The sequence below is a fragment of the Pundamilia nyererei genome, unplaced genomic scaffold, assembly GCF_000239375.1.
Source record: "Pundamilia nyererei isolate P.nyererei 1_Seehausen unplaced genomic scaffold, PunNye1.0 scaffold00043, whole genome shotgun sequence".
Lineage (NCBI taxonomy): Eukaryota > Metazoa > Chordata > Actinopteri > Cichliformes > Cichlidae > Pundamilia > Pundamilia nyererei.
This window is the reverse complement of record NW_005187444.1, coordinates 1,426,315-1,437,996: the sequence shown is the minus strand read 5'-3', so window position 1 is coordinate 1,437,996 and position 11,682 is coordinate 1,426,315. Positions and strand designations below refer to the sequence as shown.

Genomic DNA, 11,682 nt, shown 5'->3' with positions numbered 1-11,682 from the left:
AAGAGATTTTTACTCTATGTTTCAGGGTGTTTACACTCCTTGTTGAAGAAAACTGTCAGCACACCATCAAATACTATACATCGAAAGAAAGATGTGCTGGGCATGGCTCTTGGAGCAGAAGCTGTTTTTTGTTCACAAGCATTTTCCCACTCCTTTCCTCTCCTGTTATCAACAGGAAAGCTGTGAAGCCTAATATTACTTCCCATGTTTCCTTTCTACTCAAAATTGCAACCTAAAGCAACACAGTGTTGCATCGTTCAAGGACATTTCATTTGCTGCTCGTGTATATTAATGAGCTATTTATGTGCTTCGTATTCGGGGTACATTTATGATTCAAAGCAAATCTTTAATCTAAATGCAAAAAAGGTGAACAGTTCCTGTTAATTTTAACTCAACAGACCGCACCTGTCTACAAACGTGTTTAGAGCGTTGGCTTTGCCACAGGAGCAGCGTGATATTAAAACACATCCCTACTCTGTCTACAGAGTGCAGCTGCCGGGTTTGATTCTCTCCACTGGGCCTCCTGCTGCTCTTTATTACTCTGCTTCTCTAAAAGAAAAACAGTGGTTACTGGATATAACTCCAGATCTATGAGTAGCCAGTGTCACTGGAATCCAGAACTCAGGTAGATGATGATACCCCATGAAAGTAGTGAGAGGTACGCCATTTTATTTTTAGGAAACTATCCCATGATGCAAAATCTTCGTGCAAACCATGTTTCAACACAGCTAATCAAACATTTATTAGTCATAAAACTTATTTAGGCAAAATTTAGCGGTCTTACATTTTTAAAACCTCGCTGGTGGATTTCTTATGCTCATTCCTGTTTTTGACTAGAGGATGAGGAGCCAAAACCAACTAATTAAATATCTTAAAATTATTAATTGAATGTCTCAATAATTAACTACAATTACAATTTTGATTAAAGCCAAGTGCGGCACACAAATGCCACCAGCTGCTGACAACTTTAAATTCCTTTAACTAGAAGTGTCCTTTAGTGTTTAGAGGTGAGGAGCAGGAGCACAATCACATCTTTGTATGTCTGACACACATGACAATGAATGTGTTACTTAATTCTCTATTTTTTCCCTTTTTAGGCTCCGTAGTCACTGCTCTGTGGCAGTTTGTCTGACAACTGCTTGCACTGACTGCATAAGCAGAGAAATATTCTGACGTTAAAAGTTTTTTGCAAAAGTCTTGAGCCACCCTCATTACTTTATTTTGCATCCAATGGACCAGATTCTCTAACTTTTTAAAGGTTCTCTTGACCAACAGTCCTCCAGGTTTTCTAGAGATCTTTCAAAGTTTTTCTTTGAACACCTCCTTGTACCATTTTGACTGTATATTGTAATATGTTCTTCATTTTACGCCACCAGCAGCCTTGACATGTCAGGATTTCACAACGTGGATTGCTATGGTGATGGAGCCACATTAACCCCCCCCCCGCTTCACAGAAATTAGCAGAAGCACCTTTGACTTTTGAAAGCTTGCTTTCTGCCACTGATTACAAAACAAATATCCACCTGCAATGAAACTGTACGTTGCAGAATTTAACAGACTGTTGAGAAATTTCACAGTGAAGGGCTCATTTTCCTCAAGGCCACTGGGCTCGCGTTTGTTGAGGGCATCTGTAGATCATGTTTTCCCATTTTATGTGGTGGCCTTCGAGTTTGTATGGCTGACACTTCGGTTATAGTTTCCTTTGTGAAGAATTGACCTCAGTGCGGCTTCCTGGTTATCAACTAAACTTATTTCTGTAAAAACCCATACTTTGAGAAATTGTTGAAAATTATACTTTATTCTGCTCTCTGTGGTGCCGCACTGAGCTTCACACTCTGGTTTCAGTTCCCTGCGATAACAGCAGGCAAGTCGCTCCACCTAGTGCTCACAAGAAGAACTGCGTGACTTCATAAAAACCTTGTGTTAAAACCAAACCGATCTTTTATGTAAATGCATTAAATACATGAGCTTCTAGGAGACCGCAATGAAATGTACACATCAGTTTAACAAAAACTGAAACCTTTATTTCAGATTTCATTTCCTTTTTCTTACAAAAAAAGTGCACCTTGGAATGCTCGTTGTTAAATGGACCCAGTATGTTGTCACGGTTGCTTGAAGTTGATCCTTTTCTGGTGCATTAAGACAGCAGCCACTGAATTACCCCAAACCCCTCCCCCTGGACCACAGAGCCGAGTGTTAAAACGAGGTTGCCTGCACGATTTCTCCTTAAACCCACCCACTTGCCCCCTCCTTCCCCAGTCCGGCTCTCTTATTAACCTTACAGCAGCGCTCTACTCCTTGGCGACTGCGAATGGCTTCTCCACTTCAATTTTCCCACAGTCGTGAATGATGACATCTTTCAGAGGTTTGTCACGCCCGTCGGTCTTAGTTTCCTCGATCTTCTTCACCACGTCCTAGAAGATAAAACGATGAACGTACAGTTACATTTTCCCCCTCAACAAGACAATAAGTACATAAAATCAATACAGGGTTAATTTGAAAGAAATGTACTCCTCTTTTGGTCAAAGTTGAGCAATGTACAGTTTAACCCTGAACCACACAAAATACAATTTTTTGAAAGCTTAATAAAAACATTTGCATAACTTTATATATTGCTACATGCAATTTATGGCCTACAATGCATAGTGCACTTTATTTACAGTTTAAAGAACAAAGTACAGTACTGGAGTAATGTCCTTAATTGCATTCCACTTGGTTAAACTGGTAGTTTTAATACCTGAATAAATACTGGTTAGAAAGAAACCACTGCTGAAGCCCACTACTGTAACAGTGCAGGGGTCTTTGGGTGTTGCATACGCTTAATTTCCAGCTAATCGTCACATACTTTTGGCAACTTTGGAGTCACGCACACCACTTCATCCTAACTCATCGTGCTCTCCCTTACATTTTCCCATGTATTTTCAAAACCTGACATATCTAGAAGTTTAGGGGGAAAAAAAACACACTGTATGATAAATTATAAATTATGTTGTGCTGCTTTGATGTGCAGAGCACACAGTGGTACCACTTTCTACCTTGCATTTACTTTTGATCTCACACCCAGACACGTGGAAAGCTACTAGCAGTTTTCTACTCTTTGAGCACTCAAAGCACTTTCTTACTGCAAGCCTCATTCACACAAACATTTAGTGCTTTTTTTGTTTGTTTTAAAAGCCACACTCACACACACACTGATGATGCCTCAGAAGAAACTCAGAGTTTAGATATCTTGCCCAAGGATACTCTAACATGCAGACTAGAGAAGCCAATGAGGGATCAAACCGCCAACCTCCTGATTAGTATACAACCCACAATCTCCTGAGCTACAGTTCCCCCATCAGGTCAGTAAGCTGGCTCAATGACCTCATGTAGTCTGTAGTGCCCCATTCTGGTTTTCTTAAAGTTTGTGAAAAGAAACCAAACTACGGGAAAAGCAACAAGTTTAGAAACTCAAACCGACTTTGTATGAAAGCATCGACTCAAAAGGACACAGACAAGCTCGTGCCAGCCTGCCGAGAATTCCAGGCATGTCTGGACTTGCGTACATCCGCAGTGACTCCTTGGCGTCACACATGCCTAAACTGGGTCAAAGATCTGGGAACAAAGGCAGCAGCAGCAGCAGCAGCATGCAACTGTTATTTATGTTTGCATGGGCTCACCTACAAAAACTCTTTACAGTTTTAGGCAGATTTTACTGACTATTTTAGTTGTCTCGGCTTAAACTTAACAGCACATATGTGTGCCTGATTTATAAGAAGGGAAATAATTTTATTGCAATTATTTTATTTTCCCCAATTGCTAAACCTGAGTAAGAAATTGAACAATAAACTGATCAAATGTCTGTTTTAGTAGCTCAGATCAGCTCCTAGAATTCATATTTCAGGTGATAATTTCCCCTGAACCCCTTCAGCCATTTACATGACTCAGTGTTACACTCACCATGCCCTCCAGGACTTTTCCGAACACCACGTGCTTCCCATCCAGCCATGGAGTCTGAACTGTGGTGATAAAGAACTGGGAGCCATTGGTGTCCTTGCCAGCGTTGGCCATGCTGAGCCAGCCGGGCCCGTAGTGCTTCAGCTTGAAGTTCTCGTCAGGGAAACGGTCTCCATAGATGCTCTTGCCTTCAAAGAGAAAAAGGTTTATATATTAGCCATTTCCACTCCCTCCCTGCACTGACCTTTGCAACTCATTTGAATGGCCTGATTGCTGCAAACGCTTATCTTCACTTTAATTATTCAGGAACGCTGAAAGCAGTCGCTCTCGGAATGAACTCGACTAGTAAAGCCACAAAAATGGTAAAGGAGTGTTTGTGAGCTGAACAGGCTCTTAGCACACAATAGATATGTTGATGCTGACTGTCTTTGGATTTGGCTAGAATTGAATGAATAACCTTTTACTTGCCAAACCAATGTGCTAACCACACTATGGACAGAGAGACTTAACTATGTCGGCAGATTGTGATTACGTGCCTAACCCCAGCCCTGGTACATTGTAAACCCAGGACAGTGAAAATGCAAATTATTTCCTGCTAGAAAAAAAAATAAAAATCTGTCAAGTCCTGACGTCTCACCTCCAGTGCCGTCTCCTCTGGTGAAATCTCCACCCTGGATCATGAACTGCTTGATGACTCTGTGGAATTTGCTGCCCTTATATCCAAATCCTTTCTGTTCAATTGCAAATTACAAAAAATTATCATGAGCACCACTTGAAACTTCTGAAATGAATGAGCAGAGAAATACTGATTTTAGTTTCTGCCCATTTTGACCAAATCACCTCCTTCAGTTTATTCACAAATAAAATGGCCAATGGTGACAAAAGAAATGGCTTCTCACCTCTCCTGTTGCCAGGGCAGCAAAGTTGTCAACTGTTTTGGGAACGGTTTTCCCAAACAGTCCGATGACAACCCTTCCAACGTCTTCATCACCAATTCTAATGTCGAAGAAAACCTATTAAAAATACATTTAAAAAGGCAGTTAATAAAATCATTTTACACATGTTTTTGTTTTTTCAAAAAAATGATTTTTTTAATGGATTTCCATCCATCCACATTCTTCTGCAGGCATGACGGTAGTACTCCAAGCAGAGTAACCCAGCGCTCACTGTCCCAAGCTACCACTGCCATGGTCTTCAGCAGGACACAGACAGACAGCATGTCCTCCGTCCAGCCAGAGAAGGAGGCGTCCAAATGCTTTAACATTTGCATCATTTTAGGCAAATGCAGCGGCTCAACTCTGAACCTTACGTTCCCTGCCCCCCATCTCTATAGTTCCACCATTCACCAGAAGACTGGATCCAGAACTCAAGCTGTGTGTGGAGGTGAGCCCAGCTACATCTAATTTTAGTTCTCAATCTCTTGAACTAGCTCTGCCTCCTTCCTGGGAGAGGTGATGTCCTGATTCGTGACCCAAGAACCAGGTTACCAACCCAGGATCAGTGCTCAAAGCCCCCTCCCCCCCTCCACAGCTTGAGCCAAGTCACTGATATTTAACAAAAAGTAAAAACTGGTGGGTCAGAATACTTAAATAGGTAGTTTATGTTCTCCACAACACTGACAAGATTAAACTCCATGTAATTTAATGAATTGACAGCTGCAACCTAACCTCCCCGAGTAGTTTTCCTGCAGACACTTCCATGTGAAATTATAAGACTTTTAAAGACTGCTCATGTAAGCAAAGCAAGAGCAATCATTAGACTGAAGTTTTTTGTGCCTTTCTTCCCTTTGAGGTTGTCAAGGCACTTGCAGTTATTTGGTGGTAGGTCTGAAGAACACATTTAGTACATTTTTCTTCATCTAATGGCCAAAAACAGCAAAATGCAGATTTTGAGTCTGGGGAAATCTCGCTACTGAAGGACAATTTTAATTTTCAAAATATCCCTGGTGTTTTTTTTTTTTTGTTGTTGTTGTTGTTTTTTTGGTTGAATATCAATCTTATAAGACCTGCAACATAAAAGTCCCGATGGTTAATGTGTGAAGTCGTATAAAGACTAAAAGGGTTTCCCCCTCTTTTTTGTATTATAGTATAAAATATAACACCGAAATATCGTTTCAGCTGGCTTTATTATTGCGAGAAGTCTAACTAACATGTTCAGCAGTTTATTTATTCACCTACGACATCCTTTGATTGCATGATAAAACCACGGGAGGAAAAATCTTGCTTAAATTCAACTCTGACCTATGACACCACATATTATACATTTATCTAATAATGAAAGCAACTACTTGATGTTACTTATCGGGTTTTATAGTGAGTCTGTTCCAACATGATGGCTCAGTTAACGGCCAGTTTAGAGCCTCCTTCAATCTGTAGACGTGGACAAACCAGACACAATATGCCAGACAAAAACACCCGAACCCCACACAGCTGCAGTTTTATCTCTTTATATTAGATAAATAAATGAACAGATAAGGAAAAGCCAAAGAAAGGTGGGGCCATTTATGAACAATGTGTTTGGGATTGCATAGTTAAGATAAAGGCCTAACATTCTTGGCGAGCTAGCTCCATGATCTCCATGGACAGCTAGCTCTGGGATATTAGTCCATCAGCGTCAGTTTAGTCCTGACCTCACGGAGTGCTCTATAAATGCAATCACAGCTGATATCGGAGAAGCTTAAACGTCTGCTAGCTTAGCCAAGCAGACGGCGTCCTGCAGGCCAGCTTGGTTGTGACGTGGCTTTATAAGCTGCAGCTTCCCGTTAGCATCAGTGCACAGCGAGAAATAAGAGCAAAGATTTCTGCTAACAGGCTAACACCCACCTTCGCTGTTACTTTGGGGCCTTTCTTCTTCTCGTCAGCAGCCGAGCCATTCGGGAAAGCGAGAAAAATCAGGGATCCCACAATAACTGTAACAGCTATGAGGAACTTCATCTTTCTCTCACAGAGTCTAACCATCAACGAGAAAAAAAATTAACAGCCCGGGAACGGCCTGTTAGCGATGCTACGTTTATAAAGGGCCGGGGGGAAGGAGTGAGTGGGTATCCGGGGGTGGAGACTGTGGAGGCGCCCTCTCCAAAGGCTACAGGCCGGCTCGACCACACAGGGGCGGGGTTTCAACCCTGCGCAGAGACGCACGGAGCTTTGATTGGATCACGTACCGGATAAGCCAATCAAATGTAGACGCGTAACATTCATTTTTTTTCTCTTTTGAGTGTTCAAGTATTCCTAACAATGGAAAAGAAATGTTTCCGTAAGAAACGTATGGACGATGGGTTTTCTTGTCCTTACACAGACCAGTTTCTGCCAGGCTCACTTTGTTACCGATATCATTCATAATAAACAAGGTTTTATACCTGCAGATAAAATTAGAAGTTGCCTTAAAAATGTGTTTTGCTTTGTGTTTTTCAGTTTTAAGTTTTGTCATATGCAAGTTAGCACAGGGTCAACATTGCAATGAAATGTGTTTGACGAGCAGCAGTCACTCAGCAGCATGATACAGTAGGAGAAAATATAATAAAATAATAATAAAAAAAACAAATAGAAAAATAGGAGCAAAATATTAGAGAGACATGGTAAAAGAGAAAAGATGACTAAATATATATGTATCTATAAATATAAATATATGTACACTAGTGATTAAATAAGAAAATCTTGAAAAGAAATATGACGGGAGGGCAGATGGGATGTTGCACAGGAATGAGCAGCAGAAAATTACAGTATTGCACTTTTAAATATAAATATCAATAACAATAAAGTGAAGTGACCAGTGCAGATTAAACAGAGTACTTGTGAAGCTGTAGGGTAGCTTCTGAGTGCTGTGTTGTGTGTGTTTAAGTGTTGTCTGACTGGTCGTTTCCGGTAGTCCACTATCATCTCTCTAGTTTTGCTGATGTTGAGAGTCAGGTTATTTTCCAGGCACCACTCGTACAGTGCCATCACCTCCTCTCTATAGGCCGTCTCATTATTGTCTGTGATGAGGCCTATGATGGTTGTGTCATCCGCAAACTTGATGATGTTGGACTCTTGTTTAGCAACACTGTCGTGTGTGAACAGGGAATATAGGAGGGGGCTAAGCACACAACCCTGTGGCGTACCTGTGTTTAGGATGAGTGATGAGGAGGTGTGCTTACCAACTCTCACCACCTGGGGCCTGTTTGTGAGGAAGTTTAGAATCCATCTGCAGATGGATGTGGTGGTCTTTATGCACACAAACCACTGATACTGTAGACTACTGAGACAGCCAACCAGGGTCTCAATGAGTCTGGCCTTATTACACTAATACATTTATGTAACTAAGGAAGAGGAAGGAAAAAAATATAAGGTTGGACTAGATTCAAACCCAGGACCTTCTTACTGTGAGGGGACAGCACTATTCACCCAAAAGTGTAACACAAAACAACCTAAATGATATCCTAAAGGCCACAAAGAGACACAAACATGATCAACAAGACAGAAAACAATCACAAATACAGAAGAGACGCAACAAAAAAATAAAAAACTACCACAAAAAGACAAAGCATGCACATGCAACTAAAGTGAGAAGCAAAACAAGAGACAGAATATCTACAAACTAATGGAAAAGCACCAATAAATGAATAAAATTACCAGAAAGCTATGCAAAATGCTGGAAAACTAACAAAAAAAAAAAAATCATACTAGTGTGGCTTGAAGAAGTCCAACCCCTTTCTTTCCAAGCTCCTTAGCCTATAGAAAATTTCATGTCACATAACACCAGAATGGGAATCAAATCATGCAGTTCAAGTACAGAGGAGACTCAAATTTATTTATTCGCCACCTAACACAGCACTGATCCATCAACACCGTGTTTCTGGACCTTTTACACGTTTATTGAACCACAAATGCAAATTACCTCACAACAGCATCTAATTTCCATTTTAAGACAAATGTTCCACTGTAAGTTCATCAATTGATTTTATTTTAGCAGGTAAATGATGAGAAACAAATAAAACAAACCCATTAAGAAATAAAGGGGGGAAAAAACTTCTTAAAATTCTGTCTATCAGGACTCATTATCTCTTACAGCCCACACAAACACACGTAATATTCTGCATCAGCAGTCGCACGACACACACTTCTCTCTCTCCGTATACATTTTAATGACAAATGCAAATGACAGAAATGTTAAAAACATGCAAGACGTAATATGAAGTATGTGAAGTTGAACAGATTGTACTTGCTTAAAAACAGAAAGAAAGAAAAAAAGCAGGAGTTTTGAGAATTCAGCTTACATTCACCTTCTCGGCAAACCTGCCGCCTCCGCTAGTGCAAAGAAACGGTCCTGCTAAACGAAAATGTCACTCTCGTCTGTGTCATAGGGTTGCATTAAGACTCCATTATTATTATTGCGTGCCTTTAGTGGCCGTCTGAGGTATACAAAACATTATTTTACATACTGTAAGTGATACAGAAACCAGTAACAAGAGCTCATGAAGAAGAATCTCCTTATATGCTAGGGCTGTAAGCAGAGGAGTCATACTGGCCAGCTTTCACTGATTCAAGCTGATCGTGTGACATGATTAGAGGTTGTATGCCTGAAACAGGAAAAAAACTGCAGTAACTCTGACAACGTCTTTTACTTGTTTTTATCTCTAATGAGGAGCTACTGTGGCAATTACAGTCTGAAACAAGCGCCTTTTGGATTGACTGCCCCTCGAAAATAGAAGAATTAAACTACAGGTCTAAGCCCTCAGTGACATCAGATAGAGCCAAGAAAGAAAAGAGAAAAAAAAACAAACAAACATCCGAAACCAGGTGTTTAATGCAGCCCAAGTTCAGCTTTTATCTTACGGGGATTACCTGAACGTAGGACGTCATAATTTTTGCAATTTCGGCCCGGTTTAATATGAGCATCAACCCTTATTAACAGTATACACGGGACAGATGAAAGATAAGCAATAACAGGTCCATTTTAAGTTAAATAGCTGGTATCTCACTGTAAACAGAGCTTTACTGCATAAAGAAGGACCCGCTTCAGAAGCATATTTCAAGTCGCCATATGAGACTTTCTTATTCATTATTAAAAAAATAAGGATGGTGCTGTAGAGGTTTCAAGCTTAAAATGTCATAGTATGCCAGAGTGTTTTGGTCAAACACTAGAAAAACAAACAAACAAACAAACAAAACACAAGTTGTCACAGTCTAGTGTTTTCTCTGTGCTAAGAAATAATATAAAGTCAAAGTCAAGTATGCTTAGATAACATAGATAACAGTTCTTACGTGTAAATAAGTCAGACACTGAGTAATGCTTGATAAACATGACAGAATAACCCTTTAAAGCTGTTCTATTGACTAAGCTCTATGCACCCAAAGTTGAAGAAGCAAATCTATCGCTTAACTCTACCACATGGTCACATGTGCATCCGTTTCCAGTTTCAGCTGTTCGTGTCACAGCTTCAAGGTCATTTTTGTTTGTTCAGCTCTATAATATGGATAAAATATTTAACAATAACTTCTCGTGTATTTTCTCAAGGCACAGCATACTGAAGATATGCAGGTCAGAAGGAAATTTTGCTGAGCCGACAAAACTCTTTGGAGTTTGCGAAGATGGCTTTCGAACTGCATCCAGTGCATAGCCTCAAGCCTCAGGCCACCTCGCAGCAAAGTTCGACCTTAGTTTCTGTGTCAGCCCGAACAAAATGAAGGAGGGACAACAGAGGGGATCAGGGCAGGCTGGATGAGTCCAAGGGCTGGATTTAAAACTGGAGATCTGGCAACTCCATCCCGTCGACCACGGTAGGAGTTGAGATCTCTCCGGTTCTTTTAAGCTCCTCTCACCGTCTGCCATGCTGACAGTCCGCTGGAAGCAAACCTCAGAAAGGCTGCTGGGGAAGTAACTCTGAGTAAAGCAGTCCCTCTGCTGAGATGGCATCCCCGAGCCCAACTGTCCGAAGCGGGCGCTTGCAGACCAGCACCGGTGTGAAGTAAAAGGTGACGTTTCCGCGGCGCCACACTGTAACAGGCTCTGCTGGGTTCAGGGACAGCTGCTCCCGGGGCTCAATGTGGGAGCTATAAAACTCCAGAGGGGCTCTGAGCTCCACCTTGCTGACATCGACAGACTGGAGGCCACAGGCCTGATTGCAGGCCACCCGCGCTCCGGCCATCACCGCCGCCACCTGGTTCCCCCAGTATCCGTCTACTGTAACCAGAATGTGGTAGGCCAGCGTGTGGAAGTGGATCCGAGTGAGATCGGCTTCTGACGATGGCTCACTGCGGCCGTGCTGCTCCAGGATCCACAGGAGGATGTCGCTGACCCGACCCACATCCGGGATGCCTTTCCAGGCCTCCATTTCTGAATGAGGTCCCTCTCCGGCCTGAGAGAGGAAGAGCAGCTCCTGCTCGTTCAACCCAATGGAGCTGACAATGGGCATAACCTGCTAACAGGAATCAGGAAAAAAAACAAACAAACAAACTTTAAATATACAGAACTCCACGGGGATGTGAAGACACTAAGCACATGAATCTTTGCTGGAAGAGATTTTGTTAAAACTCAGAGCCACAGCTGCGCTCCACATGTACCTCCTGCATTATGCTGTTCATGTAGTCTTTGTCGGTCATGCTCGCCAACTCCAGGTGGATGGGAATGTCTTTACGGATGTCAGATATGGCCGAGACAGCCTGCAGACAGGAAGCAAAGATCCCAGAATTATATAGCATAAACCTTCGTCAAGGCAGCTCAGTCTCAGGCCGGTGTTTACGTCTAAGTAGAGCTGGGCGATAGAACGAT

General features: G+C 41.7%; 2 protein-coding genes across 3 annotated transcripts in view; both read right to left on the bottom strand.

Moving 5' to 3' along the window:
- Nucleotides 1–2,009: 2,009 nt before the first annotated feature.
- ppib (peptidylprolyl isomerase B (cyclophilin B)) lies at nucleotides 2,010–7,010 on the bottom strand. Its single transcript, XM_005731441.2, has 5 exons — nucleotides 6,759–7,010; nucleotides 4,836–4,949; nucleotides 4,574–4,667; nucleotides 3,940–4,124; nucleotides 2,010–2,414 (listed from the first exon to the last, which is right to left on the bottom strand). Exons 1-5 carry the CDS (start codon nucleotides 6,891–6,893, stop codon nucleotides 2,292–2,294), a joined length of 651 nt encoding a protein of 216 aa, XP_005731498.1. The 5' UTR covers nucleotides 6,894–7,010; the 3' UTR covers nucleotides 2,010–2,291.
- A 2,899-nt stretch (nucleotides 7,011–9,909) lies between these two features.
- The window catches only part of adpgk (ADP-dependent glucokinase), a 7,432-nt gene continuing 5,659 nt past the window's right edge, over nucleotides 9,910–11,682 (bottom strand). The window contains exons 7-8 of one of the 2 annotated variants that reach the window (XM_005731439.1): nucleotides 11,475–11,573; nucleotides 9,910–11,332 (exon numbers count right to left, since the gene is read on the bottom strand). In XM_005731439.1, the coding sequence (XP_005731496.1) occupies nucleotides 10,769–11,332; nucleotides 11,475–11,573 (663 nt within the window). In that variant the 3' untranslated portion in view covers nucleotides 9,910–10,768. The remainder of the gene's footprint in view (nucleotides 11,333–11,474; nucleotides 11,574–11,682) is intronic. The other variant, XM_005731440.1, reaches the window with a different exon arrangement.